The following is a 20,747-nucleotide window of genomic DNA, read 5'->3' on the forward strand; positions in this document are numbered from 1 at the left end:
TGACAGATGCCCCCTCCCCCAGTTAGCTACTGGGCAGCAGGAGTCCCCCACTGATCTGGGTTCACCTAACACCCCCCGCCCCCACGATAACTGGGGTCTCCCCATCCCCACGCTGAGGGTGATGTTAGAGGTTGGGGCCGCACACATACGGCCCCCCCTACAGAGTGAGCTGGGAACAGCAGGGACTGATCTACTCCATGTGGGCTCTCGTCTCTGGCCTGCGGCAGGTTCATGCCCTCAGTAGCTAGCTGCCCATGGTGCCCGTGCCACACGCATGACTCCCAGCCAGCGGGCAGCGCTCCCGGCGTGCTGTGTGTGACAGGCAGCAAAGCGAGCCACGGATCTGTGTTCTGCAGGTCCAGCCATGGCCAGCTGTGCCCTCTCCCCATGCCAGGTGCTGCTAGACCTCACACCCTCCCCATGCCACGCACCATCGCAGATCCGTCTGCTATGCCGACGCTGGTCCCCGCGCCCTCCCCGTGCCACGCACCATCGCGGATCCATCTGCCACGCTGACGCTGGTCCCCGCGCCGTCCCTGTGCCACGCACCATCGCGGATCCATCTGCCACGCCGACGCTGGTCTCTGCGCTCTCCCCGTGCCACGCACCATTGCAGATCCGTCTGCCACGCCGACGCTGGTCCCCACGCCCTCCCTGTGCCATGCACCATCGCGGATCCATCTGCCATGCTTTGCTGGTCCCCGTGCCCTCCCTGTGCCATGCACCATTGCAGATCCGTCTGCCACGCCGACGCTGGTCTCCGCGCTCTCCCTGTGCCACGCATGAGTCTCCCGGTGCCTGCACCAGCACAGGCGGCTCAAGAGGAGGTGGAGGAGGAGTAGAGGTAGGTGGTCTCGATCGTCCAGTCCGAGGGCAGCTCCTCGGGGCAATGGCCCTTCATGTGCTTCTGCATGGCGGCCAGGCTGGGGCAGAACTGGCGGCATAGGGTGCAGCGATAGGGGGCGGCGCCACCGTGGGTCCGCAGGTGCTTGATCATGGCGGAGTAGTCGCGGGAGCGCTGGGGGCAGAGCTTGCACTGGAACGGCTTCTCGCCTGCAGGGGGCAATGGGCTGTGAGAGGGGGTATCCAGCCCCTCCCACCTCCTTCCCTGCCCTGGCTCCCCACCCCTCCCCCAGTCCTATCCCACTGCCCGCTCCTCCCTCCCAGACCCAGCCTCACTTTCCTGGGGACAGCACAGGGGTTAGGGCCATGGCAGGGTTGGGGGCAGGAGAAATTAAGGCTGCCCCCCCAGGACCCAGGGAGATGGGGGGACCAGAGTGCCCCCGACTCCCAGTGGGGGGAGGGCTGGGGGCGATGGTGTGGGAACAATGCCCCAGCCTGCAGGGGCACAAGGCAGGTACGTGTACCCGGTTCCCAGGAGTTAGGAGGGGTGCAACACAGCCAGGGAGCACCAGGGGCTGAGGCCCCTGGGGGAGAGGCACACGGCACTGGTGGGGGGAGATGATGCCCATGGGAGAGGGGCACACAGCCCTGGGAGGGGCTGATGCCCGTGGAGGAAGGGTACACGGCACTGGGAGGGCTGATGCCAGTGGGGGAGGGGTACCCCGCACCGGGGGGGGGCTAGCGCTGTGGCTGGGGGGGTCCCACTCACCAGTGTGCACCCGATAGTGCGTCTCCATCTGGTGCTTGAGGGTGAAGCGCTTGCTGCACTCGCCGCACTCGTAGGGCTTCTCGCCTGGGGATGCCCGCCGGGGCCCCCGCAGCCCGGCCTCGGCCTGGAACCCACGGGCACAGAACTCCCGCTCCAACAGCCGCTGGCCTGCAGGAATGGCACCAGGGTCAGGCCGGCAGGTCGGGAGTGAGGGGCACCGGCTGGACAGGCAGAGGGTGGGGGCAGGGCTGGAGGAGCAGGGGTATGGGTCGGGAGTGAGGGGCACCAATGGGATGGGGGAAGGGCAGAATTGGGAGAGCAGGGGCTGCAGGTCGGGAGTGAGAGGCGCTGGCTGGATTGGGGGGGCTGGGAGAGCAAGGGCTGCAGGTCGGGAGTGAGAGGCGCTGGCTGGATTGGGGGGGTTGGGAGAGCAGGGGCTGCAGGTCGGGAGTGAGAGGCGCTGGCTGGATTGGGGGGGCTGGGAGAGCAGGGGCTGCAGGTCAGGAGTGAGGGGCGCTGGCTGGATTGGGGGGGCTGGGAGAGCAGGGGCTGCAGGTCAGGAGTGAGGGGCGCTGGCTGAATTGGGGGGCTGGGAGAGCAGGGGCTGCAGGTCGGGAGTGAGGGGCGCTAGCTGGATTGGGGGGGCTGGGAGAGCAAGGGCTGCAGGTCAGGAGTGAGGGGCGCTAGCTGGATTGGGGGGGCTGGGAGAGCAAGGGCTGCAGGTCAGGAGTGAGGGGCGCTGGCTGAATTGGGGGGGTTGGGAGAGCAGGGGCTGCAGGTCAGGAGTGAGGGGCGCTAGCTGGATTGGGGGGGCTGGGAGAGCAGGGGCTGCAGGTCAGGAGTGAGGGGCGCTAGCTGGATTGGGGGGGCTGGGAGAGCAGGGGCTGCAGGTCAGGAGTGAGGGGCGCTAGCTGGATTGGGGGGGTTGGGAGAGCAGGGGCTGCAGGTCAGGAGTGAGGGGCGCTAGCTGGATTGGGGGGGTTGGGAGAGCAGGGGCTGCAGGTCAGGAGTGAGGGGCGCTGGCTGAATTGGGGGGCTGGGAGAGCAGGGGCTGCAGGTCAGGAGTGAGGGGCGCTGGCTGAATTGGGGGGCTGGGAGAGCAGGGGCTGCGAGTCGGGAGTGAGGGGCATTGGCTGGATGGGTTGGGGGTGGGGGCAGGGCTGGGGGAGCAGGGGCTGCGAGTCGGGAGTGAGGGGCACCAGCTGGGCGTGGGGCTGGGGGAGCACCGGTTTCAGGTTGGGAGTGAGGGGTGCCAGTGGGATGGGGGAAGGGCAGGGTTGGGAGAGCAGGGGCTGCGAGTCGGGAGTGAGGGGTGCCAGCTGGATGGGGGAGGGGCAGAGCGCTCATGGCCCAGGCCATACCCATGTGGCTGCGGCTGTGTCTGCGCAGCGCCGTCTGGCTGGGGAACCGCCGCTGGCACAGCTGGCAGATGTAGCTCCAGGCGCCAGCCGGCAGGGCCCGTGGGGGGCACCGTGGGCCGTACATCAAGTACAGCGTGGTTGACGCCGCCGTGGCTGGCTCTGGGGAGGAGCAGGAGAGACACAGCTCAAAGATGGGCCCAGCCCTCCCAACCAGTCCCTCCCCAGTGAGCCCAGCTGGCTCCCACCCTCCATCCCCCCAATCAGACCTATGGGCCCATGCAACCCGGGTCTTCCAGCCCCACTGCTCTCGGGTGACCCTACAATAACAACGTGCCCAGTAGAAACAACCGAAACATCCACCTCCTCACCTCTGCCCAGGGCGGAGACCTGCCTCCCTGGTGTCCTGCTGTTCCTGCCCCTGGGGCACCCCCCACCCCCGCTGTCCCTGCCCCCCAGGGTCTCTCTACCACTGTCCCTGCCCCCTAAGGTCCCCCCCACTGACATAACTCAGGGACCCCCCACTGTCAGTGCCCCAGGTCTCCCTCCTCCCGCCCCTCTCACCTCCAGGGGGCGCTGTGCTCAGAGGCGGCAGGTCCTTGTCACAGCTCCGCTGGGCCCGGAACCGGGGGAGCGGGAGCGACTGGGGCCCTGGGGAGATGGAGCGACTGTCAGATGGGGTGTGGGGCAGACTGGGGGAGGGGCAGTGAGGGTGGGGTCGAGGATCTCGGAGGAGAGGGGATAGTTGGGGTGGGGCTGGAGGACTCAGGAGACAAGGGCAGGAGGGTGGCTGTGAGGTCGGGGGGGACCCAGTAGAGCCAGTGAGGGGCAAAGTGGGGGGAAAGGCGGGGGGCGGTAATGGGGCAGTGGGTCGTTGGGGTCAGGGTCCAGGAGCTGCTAGTGGGAGGAGACGGGCAGGGTGGGGCAGTTGGCAGGGTCCATACCTGGGTGGCACAATGAGGGGGGCGGATGGTGGGTGGTCCATATGTGGGTGGCAGAGTGGGTGACAAGGTGGGGGTCCATATGTGGGTGGCACGGGGGGCAGAGGGGCATATACATGAGTGGCACAGTGGGGGCAGGGTCTGGGGTCAGTACAGGAGTGGCACAATGGGGGCAGGGGAGTCCTTATGTGAGTGGCACAGTGGGGGGGTCCATACATGGGTGGCACAGCGGGGGTGCAGGATGGGGGGTCCGTATGTGGGTGGCACAGTGGGGGTGCTGAGGGGTCCATACATGGGTGGCAGAGCAGGAGGTGCACAGTGGGAGGTCTGTACGTGGATGGCACAGCGGGGGGACAGAGTGGGGGTCCTTATGTGGGTGGCACAGTGGGGGGACAGGGTGGGGGTCATTATGTGGGTGGCACTGTGGGGGGACAGGGTGGGGGTCATTATGTGGGTGGCACTGTGGGGGGACAGGGTGGGGGTCCGTATGTGGGTGGCACTGTGGGGGGACAGGGTGGGGGTCGTTATGTGGGTGGCACTGTGGGGGGACAGGGTGGGGGTCGTTATGTGGGTGGCACTGTGGGGGGAACGGGTGGGGGTACGAATGTGGGTGGCACTGTGGGGGGACAGGGTGGGGGTCGTTATGTGGGTGGCACAGTGGGGGGATAGGGTGGGGGTCGTTATGTGGGTGGCACTGTGGGGGGACAGGGTGGGGGTCGTTATGTGGGTGGCACTGTGGGGGACAGGGTGGGGGTCGTTATGTGGGTGGCACTGTGGGGGGACAGAGTGGGGGTCGTTATGTGGGTGGCACAGTGGGGGGATAGGGTGGGGGTCGTTATGTGGGTGGCACTGTGGGGGGACAGGGTGGGGGTCCTTATGTGGGTGGCACAGCAAGGCGGGCGGGGGAACAGGGGATTCCTTACGCGGGTGGCAGAGCAGTGGGAGGTGCTGGGCATCTGGGCCCCGCTGGGAGCAGAGGTCGTACCCCGAGTACTTGGCCGGAACCGCCAGCAGCCTGAGCAGAGGGAAACAAGGGGTTAAATGGCAAATGACCCACAGGGCTCAGGATGGGAACAGGCAGAATCTCCATTCAAAGCCCCCCATCACCTCCAGCCCCCCCCCCCCAGCTCTGACCCCATTGCTCCTGTGACGCTCTGTACCTCAGGGCAACACCCTACACCCCCCGGCTTATCTTTATAAAAGGATTGTGTGGTATCCAGTGCAAAGCTTGTCATGTCGGGTGTCTTTGGAAGGCTCCTGATGCACTGGGCACGGTTGTTACGGTGAGGTTACTGTACGGTTACAGGTTATAGGTTATAATTTCATGTATGTAGCTATGAGGCTGAAAATGTGTGCTCATGGCTTAGGGCAAGCCCAGGCAAAAACTCCCCAAGAGCAGAGGGGCAGTTCACACCTCATCAGGGCAGGTATGGGACAAGCCCAGCCCAGCCTCAAGGAACAAAGGACACTGGCCTAGGCAGCAACAAAGGACCTGTTGGACTCTCGAGTGAGTCACCCCCCTTCCTTTGGTCAGTTTGGGACGGCGATGAGGTGGAGGGGGGGCGAAGCCAAGAGGGAAGAAAGGACATGAGAAAAGGGAGGGATGTTTGCCAGGCTCTTCCTCTCTCTTCCACCTCCATCTACAGACACCACACCAAGCGGCTGATCAAAGGGGGATCAAAGGGGAGAGCCTGGCTGAAGGGCAACCAGCCAGCCTGTGGGGAGAAGCATCTACGTTTGTAAGGGCACTGAAAGTGTTAAGAGCAGCTTAGAGTGCGTTTTGCTTTTATTTCATTTGACCAAATCTGACTTGTTATGTTTTGACTTATAATCACTTAAAATCTGTCTTTGGAGTTAATAAATCTGTTTGCTTCAGGTAGACTAAACGGTGTGTTTGGGCTGAAGCGTGTCGGAGACTCCCCTTGGGATAACAAGCCTGGGACATATCAATTTCCTTGTTAAATTGACAAACTAATGATATAAGCTTGCAGCCTCCAGTGGGCATAACTGGACACTGCAAGAAGGTGTTTCCTAGGGTTGTGTCTGGGACCGGAGATATTGGCTAGTGTCATTCGGTTGCACAAGCCAAGGAGCAGCTGGCATGCCAGAGGCTGTACGTGAACAGCCCAGGAGTGGGGTTCCCACAGCAGAGCAGGGCTGGCTGGCTCCCAGAGTCAAGGATTAGAGTGACCTAGCAGATCACTGGTCCAGATACCCCAGAGGGGAACATCACAATCCCCTAGCCTCACATGGCTCTGACCCCATCGCCCCCTGGCCTCCCCACTGCTCTGACCCCCATCGCCCCCAACCCCCCTTTGCCCCCTAACCTCCCACTGCTCTGATCCATCACCCCCTAGCCCCCTGCTCTGACTCCCATTGCCCCCAACCATTCTGACCTCCTCATTGTGTAAGCTTCTTGCCCTGGAGACAGTCTGCTCAGAGAGAGGAGGCTCCCCCAGAGTCCTGACTGGCTTCGTAGGGAGTAGTTCCAGAGCATCGCCCCGGTGACTCCATGATAACTGGTGGAAGAAGTGGGATAAACTGCACCCAGTGGACAGAGCATCCTGCAGTAAGTGACTGGGGAGCACTAAAACGAAGGGGGATTAGCAAGAGACAGGCGTGCTGAAGGGTCCAAGAGGTGAGGTTCCAGGAGGCAGAGGAGCCTACAGCTGAAATCCCGAGAGAGAGTGGACCCCCAAGAAGGGCTGTCACACTGAGGGGGTTCCTCCCAGGAATCATGGGAGCTGAGAGACCACAGGCCTGTGAGTCCGTGGTCACCTGGGAACATCTCAGAGAAGGCCTATAACCATCTCCTTAAGAAGGAGATTGTAGAGCTGTGCAGAGAGAGAGAGGGCTGCATATTGGAAAGTTCACTGAGGCACAGCTGACTGCTCAGTTGGAAGAGGAGGGTGGCTCTGAGGAGCCAGATCCTGACTCAGCTGGGGCCACGAGAGAGGCTGGGAGCAGCCAGACCGCCCCAGGGCCCACACTGGTTGCTGACCCAGCTGGGGGCCCGAGAGAGGCTGGGAGCAGCCGGGTGTTCCGGAGACCCCTGTCCCCGACACCAGGGGGTCTCCACCAGGATCTGAGACGGATGGAATTGGAGCTGAGATCGAAGGACTCGGAGGACCATGAGAGACATGGAAGCCGTGAAGCAGAACAGCAGGAGAGGCAGGCAGCAGGAACTGGCGATGTGACTGAGCTGAGAGGCAGAGGGACCCATCCAGGGGTGAGTGGGGATGGACCCTGAGGTGCCAATTCTGCAGGGAACCTCGACACTAAATCGCTGCCCAGGTTAAGGAGGGGGGAGAGATAGATGCCCGTCTCGCGGCCTTTGGGAGGCTGGCAATTGAACCAGGCTGGCCCTGCAGAAAGGCTCCGGTGTCTAGTCCCCTTCCTGGGTCCCAAGGCCATAGAGCTGTTTAGCCAGATGGGTGGGGTGGCAGACTGGCTCCCACTCCTGGCCCCAGCATATAGGTCTGCATGGACTCTCCTGGGCTCAGGCCTAGGGTAACCAGACGTCCCGATATTACCAGGACAGTCCCGATTTTAGGGGACTTGTCCCGCGTCCCGACCTTACAGCGGTCAGGACGCCCTTTGTCCCCGTATCGGGGACTGTCTGACTGCAGCCACAGCACCACACCCGTGGCGCCGCCGCTCACCACTTCCTGGGGCAGCTCCCGCCTCCGCCCGCCGGCAGGAGTGCCATGTGCTGCAGCGGCGGGGCCTGCAGGCGCCGGGACCAGGCAGAGAGCCTCTGTCCCCCCCACCAGACCCAACCTGCCACCCTAGGAGCCAGCAGCCTGCCGGATGCTTCCCAGGATGGGAGCTGCCCAGGTGAGCCCCGCCGGGGCTCCCCACCTCGCCCCCTGGCAGGTCCCTCTGGCTCTTAGGGTGGGGGGCTCTGCGTGCTGCTGGCGCCTGCAAGCCCCGCTCCGTGGCTCCGGCAGCTCCCATTGGTGCTTTTCCCGGCCAATGGGAGCCACGGAGCTCGCGCTTGTGGCGGGTGCAGCACGTGGCCCTCACTGCTCTGACCCTAGGAGCCAGAGACCTCCGGCAGGGCTGGTGAGTGGTGGAGTGAGTGTCTGGGAGGTGTGTGTGGCGCGCTGGGCTGTGAGGGTGTGGAGGGCACTGGGCAGTGGGGAAGTTTGTGTGTTTTGGGGTGCTAGACAGTGGGGGCCTGTTGGGGGATGCTGGGCAGTGGGGCAGATCTGTGTGTGTCAGGGCACTGGGCAGTGCGGGTCCGTGTGGGGCACTGTGTAGTTGTGCTAGGGCTGTGGGGAAGGGCACTGGGAGGGAGGAAGGAAGGGAGGGAGGGGAAATCTGTGTGTATTGGGTAACTAGCGAGTGGGGGGTTCTGTGTGGGGTGCTGGGCAGCTGTGGTGGGGCTGTGGGCAGGGGGCGCTGGGTGTATGTGCACGGCACTGTGCATCTGTGGTGGAAGGGTTGTAGGGGGCTCGGGGCATAGTGGGGCGCTGGGCGGGGGAGCTGTGTGGTGCAGCATGGGCCCATCCCCAACAGGAAGGGGCACGCTGGTAGCACAGAGCCAGGCGGACCAGTGTGCCTCTGGCTCCAGTTGGGGCTGTGCACCTGTGTCTGTCTGTCTGTGTCATCCCTGCCCCCCCCCCCCCCCCGCTCGCCCAATGTGTCCTGATATTTCACTCTTGCGATCTGGTCACCCTACTCAGGCCCCTTGAATCCCCAGTGGGAGCGGAAGGTGGTGGTCACTGGGGAGACATTCCTGGGGTGGCGAGACCCTGGGGCAGAGAGAACGGTTGTCAGGTCCCGGGTGGTGCAGCCTCACCAGGTGCTGAGGGGCTGTGACCTGGGTGAAGGTCCCAGGGATGAAGCCCCTCGCCCTGCCTATGGGGGATGACTATGTCCCTTTGGGACAGGATCCAGGCCCTGCTCCTGTAACGGCCGAGGATTTGAATTTGAATCCAGGGAACCAATCGGCTGAGACTGAAGTGGTCAGTAAAAATGCAAATGACCTGGCTGGCAGGGAGGAGGAGCTGCTAGGTTCAGGATACCTGCCTGTCTGTAACCAGTGCCCTGGAGCTGAGTGGGGCAGAGATACTTCCCACGCCCTGCATGGCGGGAGGTGGCTTACGCTGGCTCTCATGCTGTGAGCAAAGCAGAGGGCTCATTGCCTGCCCTCACTAGGACAGCAGGGGCGAAGCTGAGCCCAGCGGGATCCGCGTCACCAGCTGAATGTGGTTAACCACAGCCAGGGCGGGACAGCTGCCAACCAGGCCTGCCTTGTCCAGAGGTGCAAAAAGCCTGGGGCAAGGGTAAAGCAGCCTTGAGACACCTGCTTGTCATAGAGGAGCCTTTTCAGACGGTGGCCCTGGTCTTGGTGAGGGTTGAATGGGAAGGGAAGGCTCCCCCGATGGAGATTCAGTGGTGGAGCATGTACTGACTTTCTAGGAAAAGCTCGCTGAGTTCATGGGTCTGGCCAGGGAGAACCTAGCCAGGGCCCAAGGGAGGCAAAAGGTCTCATACGACCACTCAGCCTATGGCACCGGGGACCAGGGGAGGGTTCTCATCTCAGTGAGGAAGAATAAGCTGCAAGCTGCCTGGGACGGGCCCTTCAAGGTCATCCAGCAGCTGAACGAGGAAAACGATGTGGTGGGCTCACAGCCACCGAGGGTACCAGGTCAACATGATGGAGCCGTATTGTGACAGGGAGAGGCTGGTACTGGCCGTGTGTGGCCAATTGGAGAAGGGGGAAGATCCCCTGGTGGGTCTCTTCCCTGAGACAGGAGCCAGCCACTTGCTGGAATCAATATGCCTCTCTGTCCTGCTAACCCCTGCCCAGCAGGCAGAGATCAGAGAGATGCTGCATTCGTACCAGCAGCTGTTTTCCAACTGTCCTGGGGTCACTAACTGAGCCATCCACTGAGTGGAGACGGCCCTCCCATCAGGTGTGCCCCATTCAGAGTAACTGGGAACAAAGCCCAGGCCCTGGAGGGAGAGGTCAGAGACATGCTGACTTTTGGGGTGATCCAGCCATCCACAAGGCCGGGGGGCCTCTCCCATGCTGCTGGTCCCCAGGAAAGATGGGTCAATCTGATTCTGTGTGGCCTATCGGAAGCTCAGTGCCATCACCATGTCTGGTGCCTGCCCATGCCTAGGCCTCATGAGATCCTAGACAAGTTGTGGGGGACTCGGTACCCCATGACCAAGGATTTCACCAAAGGCTACTGGCAGGTGCCTTTGGATCCAGATGCCAGGTTGAAACCTGCGTTTGTCACCCCTCTGGGGCTGTAGAAGTCCCTGGTCCTACCTTTCAGGCTCAAGGCACCAGCGCCAGGTGGATCAGTTACTTAGGGGGATGGAGAATTTTATCCTAGCTGACACTGATGCCATTAGCCAGACCTGGGAGGACCATGTGTCCCAGAGCAGTGGGGGCCCAGGGAGTGACGGGTTCAGAGTTGGCTGGTAGTTGGGGTTCTCCAAGATATCAGCTGTGACCTCCTGTTGCGGGATGACTGTGTCTCTTTGGGACAGGATCCAGGCCCTGCTCCTCCCAACCCCCCACCGCTCTGACTCCCATCATCCTCCAGCCCCCTACTGCTCTGACCCCTATCGCCCCCCAACCTCCCACTGCTCTGGCCCTCTGTGACAAAGTGCATGTCCCATTGCTCCCAAGCAGGAGCTGAAGGGTTAAGTCCGTGCTCGGAGCAGGCAGGAGATGCCATGGGGTGGGGTCGTTCAAGGGCTGGCCCAGGCTGACCCATAGTGATGGACAAGCTGAGAAGACAATGGAAACCCCCCACAGCCAGAGGACTCCCTGAGACCCTGGCCCAGGGCTAAGCATGGGGGGTTGGGGTGGGGGGAACGGGAACGGCCTGGGGCAAAGCCCCAGACTTAGGGGCAGGGCTGGGCCTGGGGCAGGGACCACCCGATGGGGGCTGGGATGCTGATGGGTTCATCCAAGGGACAGGTTAAAAGCTGGGGCACGGCCCCGATCCTGTGTATCCGGGACCCCCTCCATCGCCCCATCGCCCCATCGCGACCGCTGCCCTGAGCCACAGGCGACAGTCTTGCTCCAGCCAAGCACTGGGAGCTCCCACCCCTCTCTCTGGACCCACCCTTCTCTCTGGTTACGGCTGGCACGTGCCGGCGGGCAGTTGTGCCACAGCTCCAGGGCTGTTTATACATGTACCAGCTGCCCTGGGGCGTGGGTGTGTCCCTGAGCTCGAAAACCGCAGCACGCAGCATGGAGGGAGCTGGGTGCCAGATATAAAACCCAAATGTGCACCATCCCCTGCAGGTCTCCATGCTTAACCCCTGAGAGAGAGTGCACCCCCGAGAAGGGCTGTCACACTGAAGGGGGTTCCCCCCACGAACCATACGGGGCCAAGAGTGGGCATGACCTTTGAGTCCATGACATCCCCACAGTTCACCCTGAAGATTCCATCACACTGGAACCCGGCAGCCCCCCACAGTTCACTCTGCAGGTCCCCATCCCCCTAGAACCCAGCAGCCCCCCACAGTTCACCCTGCAGTTCCCCATCCCCCTAGAACCCAGCAGCCCCACTCAGTTCACCCTGCAGATCCCCATCCCTGAGTACTCAAAGGCCCTCCACAGTTCATCCTGCAGATCCCATCCCCCGACAACCCAGCAGCCCCTTCAGTTCACCCTACAGGACCCCATCCCCCTAGAACCCAGCAAGGCCCCCACAGTTCACCCTGGAGAAGTTGAGGATTTTTGTAGTGTTTTACATTAATAATGTGTGCGTGCCTCAGTTTCCCTGTGTGCTGCATGTTTAACAAGGTGGTGGGAGAGGGTTTGTTGTTGCAGAGGACCAGGGGTGACCTCACCTATCAGCCAGGACCCCTGAACAACAGCCTGGAGATGGGGAACCCTAACAGCCAGTGACCTGGTGACTAAGAGGCCCACCCCAGCTTGGCAGTCAGCTGGTTCTGGCCAGTGGGAGGACAAAGAGCTGAGGAGAGCGGGCCCTGGTGACCTGACCAGCCAGTTCCAGCCAGAGGGGAACAAAGGACTGAAGAGAGAGGGCCCCAGCGACCTGTTTACCTGGACAGAAAACAAAGGACGGGGAGGAGCTGTTGGGGCCGGGATGCCCAGCTAGAAAGCTCAGGGGCTCTGGACTGGAGCGAGAGAGCAGGCAGAGCTCACCTGGATGCAGGGGAGACTTAGATGTCCTGTGCTGAGGAAGGCCAGGCCAGAGGGCCTGAGAGTTTCCTGTGCTGGGTTCAGACGCTCAATAAACCCTCCTGTTTTACGCTGCCTGAGAGTCGCTCTGGTCCAGAGATCAGGGGGGCATTATTCCCTCTGGGAGTGGAGGCCCTGAGAGTCCAGAGCGAGTGGACTCCCTGAGGGGGCCCACGGTGAGAGACAGGCATGCAAGGCTCAGAGAGGTATGGTTCGAGGAGGCAGAGGGGCTTAAACACCGAGAGAGAGTGCACCCCCGAGAAGGGCTGTCACACTGAAGGGGGTTCCCCCCAGGGACGTTATGGGGCCAAGACTGGGTACTACCTTTGAGTCCATGATACTCCCATAGTTCACCCTGCAGATCCCATTCCCCTAGAACCCAGCAGCCCTCACAGTTCACCTTGTAGGTCTTCATCCCCCTAAAACCCAGCAGCCCTCACAGTTCACCTTGTAGGTCCTCATCCCCCTAAAACCCAGCAGCCCCACACAGTTCACCCTGCAAATCCCTTCCCCTTAAAACCCAGCAGCCCCCACCCCCCACAGTTCACCCTGCAGATCCCATCCCCCTAGAAACTGGCAGCTCCCACAGTTCAACCTGTAGATCCCCATCCCCCTAGAACCCAGCAGCCCCCACAGCTAGCCCTGTAAATCCCCATCCCTCTAGAATCTGGCAGCCCCCTACAGTTCGCCCTGCAATTCCCATCTCCCTAGAATTCAGCAGCCCCCCACAGTTCACCCTGCAAATCCCCACCCCCCTAGAATCTTGCAGCCCCCATCAAATGATTTGGAACCCAGTTGCTCTCACCATATGCCACAGAACCTGGCCGCGCCTGGAACACGCCATTCCACAACCCAGACACCTCCAATTCTTACTCTAATAACCACCCATACTTCTAGAACTTGGCTGCATGTATCACTCTAGATTGCCGCCCCCCCAGCACCATCCTCATGAGAAGCCACCTGTCAATACCACCAGGGAACACTCTAGAACCTCCCAGCAGATGATCAGAGTGGCTCGATGTGACGAAGGGGGGGACTGTCTTGTTTTTTCCTTGTTTTTCCAATGGTTTGCGTGCAGAGGGGGTGGGACTCAGTTTCCCTGGGTGTTACTGATTTAACAAGGTGATGGGAGAGGGAGTTGTTGTTACAGAGGACCTGAGAGGGAACTTGGGACCCCAGCCAATGGCCTGGAGAATGGATACCCCAGCGACTGGTGACCTGGCGACATGGTGACCTGGAGGCCCAGCTCAGGAGTCGCAGCCGGTTCTGGCCAGTGGGAGGACAATGGACTGTGAAGGGAGGACCCCAGTGACCTAGCCAGGTGCAGCCAGAGGGGGCCAGAGGACAGAAAAGAGGAGAGGAGGCCACGGTGACCCTGTTTGCCTGGAGAGCCGACAATGGACAGAGGCGGGGCTTGGGGGAGGTGATATCGGATGCCCAGCTGGGAAGCAGGGGGGCTCTGGGCTGGAGAGAGGGAGCAGGCAGAGCCCACCTGGATGCAGGGAGACTGGGATGTGCTGTGCTGAGGGAGGCCAGGCCTGAGGCCCAGAGAGTTTCCTGTGTTGTGTTCAGATGCTCAATAAACCCTCCAGTTTTACGCTGGCTGAGAGTCGCTCCGGGCTAGAGATCAGGGGGGCATTATTCCCTTTGGGGAGTGGAGGCTCTGGGGGTCCAGAGCGAGTAGACTCCCTGAGGGGGCCCACGGCGAGAAACAGGTGTGCTAAGGCTCTGAGAGGTGGAGGGGCTTAACCCCCAAGAGAGAGTGGACCCCTGAGAAGAGTCGTCACACTGAAGGGGGTTCCCCCCACGGACCGTACGGGGCCAAGAGTGGGCACGATCGGTGAGTCTGTGACACTCTAGAACCCACCCAGCCATGCATTTTCCTCCAGAATGGGGACATCAACATGCTGAAGCAATCTAGAACCCAGTCACTCCTGTGACTCTAGAACACTCTCCAGTTGTGTGGTGCTCTAGAATGCAACCCTGCTGTTCCTGCATGATCTAGAACCCCACCAGGCACCACACCCTGCTGCCTGGCCCGCTACATCTACAGGTCTGTCTCATCTTACGCGGGGGTTCCGTTCCGCGGTTAGCTCGTAAAGCGAAAACCGCGTATAGTCAAAGTTACATTGAGTTGAATGGCGGGCGGAATTGCCCGCACTACAGAAACAGTATTTAAATTGTTATTTTTCTCTTTTTTTGTTTTTGTTTTTGCCAACCGCGTAAAGCTGAAATCGCGCATGTTAAATGCACGTAAGGTGTGACAGACCTGTACTTGGCTCACTGGGGCTCTAGAACTCTTGCTGCAGCTGGTTTTGGTGGATGCAGGTAGCTGGAGCCCCGGAGGCCAGGGCTGAGAGGCACCCATTCCCACCTGTCTGGGTAATGCAGGCCCCACACGCACGTGCTAGACACACAGCACTGTGGCAGTTGAACCCTGGGGAGCTGCCGGGCCAGGGGCACTGCTCAGCAGAAGAAGAGATGTGGGGAGCAGTCCCCTGTGACAACGTGGCAATTTTCGTAATATTTTTATGACCTCTATGTGTGCCTCAGTTTCCCCTGTGCATGACTGCCCGGTGTGGGGTAAAGGTCTGTTTTTGCTCTCAGGGCAGGCTGGGTGACAAAGCTGTAAATGTCACCTGGCCGGCTGAGCTGCGATGGGTCGTTAACAAGGTCATGAAAATGGACTCACCGACCCCATGTCAATGGGAAATTGAAAAAGACAGCTGCAAAACTGATCACCAGGATGTAGCCCCCAGCCAGCCCATGACCCAGAGGAGCTGGGATTTCCCCATCTCACTGCAGGGGAGCTGGGCAGAGACCTCAGAACAGGGAAGGTGCATGATGGGGGGCACAGGAGCTGGCATCAGTCCTGGCAGAGTGGACAAGGCCCTCCAGTGAGTCGGGCTCCGTTGGCCATGCTGAACGGGGTGAAGCAGAAGGGCCCGAGGTGCAGCCTAGAGGCGCTGAGGCCATGTGGCAGAAGGACGTGAGCCCCTTTGGGGGTCTGGCACATCGTAGGGGCTCCACCGAGGAACTGTTCCAAACCTGGGGCACGGCCCCAATTCTGCACATCCCCACAACCCCAGCTGATGCCCAGCTCTGAGCTCAGGGCTGAGCAACGCGGTGCCTGCCCCAGCTGGGCACTAGAGGGCTCCATGCACCAACAAATCGTAGCTGGGAGACAGGATTTCAGCAGAAAAATGTGAATGACCCTTAGGAATTGTTTGAGAACACTTTTACTAGGTGCCAGGAAAGCCAAGCTAGAGAATGGCCAGTTCTGAAACCAGCCTGGCTTACAGGGGAAGTGCAAGTGGCTCTAAAACACAAAAAGGGAATACATAGCAAATGGGAAAAGGAGGGAGTGGAGAGCAATGACTATCACTCAGAAGCTTGGTATTGTAGAAACTGGATAAGGGAAGCAAAAAGATGCCAGACGCAATCTGTGGCCAGCGGAGAGAAGGACAATGAGAAGGACTTTTTAAAGTATATTGGGAACAAAAAAGAATCCTAAATGCTCTTGGCCCTGTGCTATTTAACATCTTTAACAGCCTGGAAGAAAACATAAAATCATCCCTGATAAAGTATCTGATGACACAAAAATTGGAAGAATGGGAAATACCGAAGAGGGCATGTCACCGATTCAGCGCGATCGGGGTGGCTTGGGAAACAGGGCACAAGCAAACACTCTGCTAAATGTCAGTCTATCCACCAGGGACCACAGAATGTCAGTGCGGGACAGCTCCAAAAGAGGCGACTCTGGGGTCTATAAACAGGGGAATCTGGAGAAGAAGCCCAGAGACTATTTGACTTCTGTACTTGGCCCTGGTGTGAGTGCAGCTGGGACCCTGTGGCCAGCCCTGGAGCCTTCCAGAAGAGATGTAGATACATTGGAGAGGGGTCGGAGAAGAGCCTGAGAGGAGAGACTCCAGGCATGGGATCAATTTAGCTACACACAGGGCAGGTTGAGGGGCGACTTGGCTGCAGTCTGTGCATGCCGACAGGGGCACGGCTCACTAATAATTGGGTCGTCAGAGGAAGATCTGCCCCATGGAAGGCTGGAAACTGAAACCAGACCCATTCAGCCCAGAAAGCAGGCATCCCTTCGGGACCCAGCCCGAGTGACAGGGGTGCAGGCTGGGGCGCTGTGCGGGGCGAGGGGGCTGGTCCCACGGTGAGGGGCTGGGGCAGGGCTGGGCGGGGGAAGGGCACACAGTACCCTGTGTGCAATGTACATGCATCCTGCCCCACGGCTGGGAACAGGAAAGAGCCGCCGCGCGATCCCCGGCCCCCTGTGTGCCCCACACAGGGTGAAAGGTTCACATCTTCAAACCACAGCAGCTGCTCAGCCAGAGGCTGTGGGTCGGTACAGGCGGGTGCGGGGCGAGGCTCTAGGAGGGCAGAGCATGATCACAATGAGCCCTTCTGATCTTACAACCTCTGGGTCTAGGAACCTGTGAACTGGGGCTGCCCAATGTCCAGCCCCCATATGCACCCCGAGATCCACCCCCACAATCCATATCCCCCCACCCCCCAATCGACCCCTACAACAATAGCCCCTCTGCCCCCAATCCACCCCTACACCCATATCCCTCCCTGCCCACACCTAGATCCACCCCTACACCCCATATCCCCCCTGCTCCTCCCAGATCCACCCCTACACCCCATATCCCCCCTGATCCCCAATCCACTCCTACACCCTATATCTCCCACTGCCCCCACTGCTCCCACCCAGATCGACCCTACACCCCATAGCCCCCTGCCCCGATCCACCCCTAAACCCCATATCCCCCGGCTCCCCGATCCACCCCTACACACCATCTCTCCCACTGCCCCCACTTTCCCCACATAGATTCACCCCATATCCCCCCTGCTTCTCCCAGATCCACCCCTACACCCCATATCTCCCACTGCCCCCACTACCCCCACTCAGATCCACCCCAGCACCCCATAGCCCCCTGCCCTAATCCACCACTAAACCCCATATCCCCCTGGTCCCCAAACCAACCCTACACCTCATGTCCCCCTGCTACTCCCAGATCCACCCCTACAGTAGCTCCCCTGCCCTCCCAATCCAACCCTGTACCCCATAGCCCCCGGTCCCCGATCCACCCCTACCCCCATAGCTCCCTGGCCCCACCCAGATCCAACCCCACACCCCATATCCCCTCTGATCCTCTGAGATCACCCCTACACCCCTTAGCCCCCTGCCCCGATCCACTCCTAAACCTCATATCCCCACTGCCCGCACCTAGATCCACCCCTACACCCCATGTCCCCCCTTCCCCCGATCCACCCCCACAGCCCCCTGATACCCCTTCACTTCCTCACCCTCCGAATTAAGGTAATTTGGCCTAGAGGAAAATGTGAACGGCTCTGGGGTGGTGGGGGGGAAGAATGTGTCATCTAGGAACAACTCAGCCCTTTGAAGTCGGACGTGTGGGTGTGGGGCCGGCTGGGGGAAACCCCACAGGCGAGTCACCCGTCCACCCCCTCCCATGGGACCTGTTTCATCTCGGGCTCCGCCGCTCTCTGGGGCAGGAACCTGCTGGGCTCAGGGTCTGTGCGTCACTGGGGGTGCGGGGGACCCTGAACCGTGACCGGCATAACTGCAAACCAGAGAGATCGGGGGATTTCCCCCCACAGCGCCAGGACAGGGCTGAGGTACTCAGGAGCTCCCCCCATAGACAATGCTTTCCCTCCCCTCAGCACCCCCAGGCTGCAGTGCCCCTACTCCAGGGTTAATCCAGCTGGCCTGGTGCCAGCGACGAGCGGCCTCTGGCCACAGCTGCGAAAGGTCAGCGGCACTTGGCAAGGCGCATGCGCAGCTGGTCCATGCCTGCCCCTGGTGCCCTGCTCAGAGCTGCAACAGCACCTGCCATGCCTGCCTTCACGGGGAGGGTGCCCCAAGGAGACCAGGCAGGAAACGAGTGACGTGGCCAGTTCCCACAGAATAGGGCCCACGGCCGAGAGCCAGTGCGCCCCGGAGCCACGGGGGAAGGGAGGGCAGCAGCCTCATGGCCTGAATCATCCCCCCGGGCTCGCAGCCCCCCTGCTCTAACCACTAGGAACCACTCCCCTTCCAGGGATAAAACCCAGGAGTCTTGGCTCCCAGCCCTCTCCTGCTCTAACCCACTAGACCCCACTTCCCTCCCAAGGACAGGGATAGAACCCTGGAGTCCTGGCTCCCAGCTCCCCCTGCTCTAATCTACTAGACCCCACTCCCCTCCCAGAACTGGGGATAGAACCCCGGAGTCTTGGCTCCTAGCCCACTCTGCTCTAACTCACTAGACCCAACTCCACTCCCAGGGCCAGCCAGGGATAGAACCCAGGAGTCCTGCTCCCAGCCTCCCTCCACCCACTCCCATCACCTATGGCTTCTCTCCCACCCCCACCCCGCTCACCTCTGGTCTTCCAGTTGCTTCTCTCTGCCTGTGATCCCACTGGGGGAGCCCGGCTTCCCCATCTCCAGCCCGCAGGGGAAGGGTCGGACGTAGCCATGGAAACCCACCGATGCCGAGAGGGCCATGTGCCCAGGCCCCAGGTTGCCCAAGGGCGAAGGCAGTGACTGCAGCTGGTAGCTGAGCAATGGTGGGCAGGGCTGGTAGCCAGAAACCACCCCCTCTGGCCCCCAGAGCGCCTCTGGCGGCCAGGGATGGGCGCGGTGCTCCTGAGGCAGTGGCCGGGCCGTAGCTGTGATGACGCTTTCCCGCGGCTTGAGGGAGGACTGTTCAAACAGGACCCAACTGGGTGCCAAGCTGCCATCTTGGATTTGGCTCCCCTTACTGTCTGGCCTACCCAGGGCCAGGCAGGGCCCATCGGCCAATAAAACTAGGTCGTGGTTGCCTGGTGACTTCATCTGGGACATCCCATCCGCTGTCTCCTTCCTCGCATCTTGGGCACCAACCCCGTCATGGCTGCCAGCCCTGTCACCAATGACAACTCCATCATGGCCACCAGCCCTGTCGTCAATGGCAACCCTGTCATGGCCACCAGCCCAATCACCAATGCCAACTCCATCATGGCCGCTAGTCCTGTTGCCAATGCCCACTTCGTCAGGGCCATCAGCCCTGTCGCCAATGGCAACTCCGTCATGGCCACCAGTCCTGTCGCCAATGGCAACCCCGTCATGGCCACCAGTCCTGTCGCCAACTCCACCATGGCCACCAGGCTTGTCACCAATGGCAACCCCATCATAGCCACCAGTCCTGTCCCCAATGCCAACTGAGTCATGGCCGCCAGCCCTGTCGCCAATGCCAGTCCCATCAGGGCCTCCAGTCCCCAGTGCCCTGAGGCACACCTGCTCCAGCTCTTCCATCTCCAGGTCCCGGGCAGTGGCCAGGAGGCTGGCGAGCTCCTCAGGTGCCACCTCAAGGCTGCCGGTGTAGGCAAAGTCCAGGGCGTGCTTGAAGGTGGCAGGCGCAAGGAAGTCCAGATTGCAGAGCTTTCTGGGGCCCTGTGGCAGGAGGAGCCGGGCCAGGGTGCGGCTGGCACAGGCCAGCACCAAGCTGTGGGCCGGGAAGTCCTGCTGGCCCACGCGCACCAACACATCGCACAGGGCCCGCACATGCCTCAGCTCACTGGCCCGGTGCAGCAGCAGGTCCGGGTGCGAGGGGCTGTGCAGCCTGACCCGCCGCGCCATCTCCCTGCCACGGGGCTCAGGGGCGCTGCCGGTCGGGGGTCAGCTCCTCCATCAGACGCAGGGCTCTTCCTCCTGGCGACAAGGGGAGAGGGAGATCATCAGTGGGGACGGGCTGCACAAGATGGCTGCCAGGCTCTCAGACCCAATGCTCAGGGATGGCAGGAGTATACGTGGAGAGGGGGGCTGCACAGGATGGCCGCCGGGCTCTCAGACCCAATGCTCAGGGACGGCGGGAGCGTGCAGGGGTGGGGGGACTGTAGAAAATGGCCACCAGGGTCACAGACCCAATGCTCAGGGATGGTGGGAGTGTGTGTGGTGAGGGGGGCAGCAAAAGATGGCTGCTGGGATCTCAGACCCAATGCTCAGGGATGGTGGGAGTGTGTGTGGGGCAGAGGGGGTGGAACTGCACATGATGGCCACCGAGGTCACAGACCCAATGGTCAGGGATGGCGGGAACACGCCTGTTGAGAGGAATTTGGACCCCTTCTCCCTCCCATTTCACTTTAGTTACACAGACATTTGGGGGCTACATTTGTCCCTCGTTCCCCTCCCCTCTTGCCAGCCCTGGGCGGGACTGTGCTTGGAGGGAGGGGCTGGCAGGAGGGGTGTATGGAGGGGGACGGTTGTGGGGGAGGGCAGAGGGTTGCTGGGGGTTGCGGGGAAGAGGTGGCGGCCTTGCAGGAGTTGGGGGCATTAGTGTGGGGACTGGCAGGAGAGTGTGTTGGGAGAGGAGATGGCGGGAGCGCAGGGCAGAGGGGCAGATAGAAGGGGGAGATTGGCAGGAGCAGGGTCTCAGTGGGGGGTGGGCGTGGGGGTGGGCCTGGGCCAGCTAGGGGGATCGGGCAGGGTTGTGAGCCATTCCCAAGGGGGGCAGGTCCTGAGCCAGATTGGGGAGGGAGGCGTTAGCCTGTCCTGTGGGGGGCAGGGCCTGGGCCGGCTGAGGGGGCCGTGAGCCAGGCCTGGGCTGGCTGAGGGGGGGCAGTGAGCCTGTCCCATGTGGGGCAGGGCCTGA

General features: G+C 61.5%; 1 protein-coding gene across 1 annotated transcript; it reads right to left on the reverse strand.

Annotated features, from left to right (window-relative positions):
- Nucleotides 1-122: 122 nt before the first annotated feature.
- Nucleotides 123-20,450, reverse strand: ZBTB32 (zinc finger and BTB domain containing 32). The gene is made up of 6 exons (XM_044991692.1): nt 18,498-20,450; nt 4,835-4,926; nt 3,535-3,621; nt 2,974-3,132; nt 1,613-1,780; nt 123-1,053 (listed from the first exon to the last, which is right to left on the reverse strand). The coding sequence occupies exons 1-6, from the start codon at nt 19,733-19,735 to the stop codon at nt 818-820; spliced, it is 1,980 nt and encodes a 659-aa protein (XP_044847627.1). The 5' UTR covers nt 19,736-20,450; the 3' UTR covers nt 123-817.
- Between the last annotated feature and the right edge of the window lie 297 nt (nt 20,451-20,747).

The sequence above is a fragment of the Mauremys mutica genome, chromosome 17, assembly GCF_020497125.1.
Source record: "Mauremys mutica isolate MM-2020 ecotype Southern chromosome 17, ASM2049712v1, whole genome shotgun sequence".
Classification (NCBI taxonomy): Eukaryota; Metazoa; Chordata; order Testudines; family Geoemydidae; genus Mauremys; species Mauremys mutica.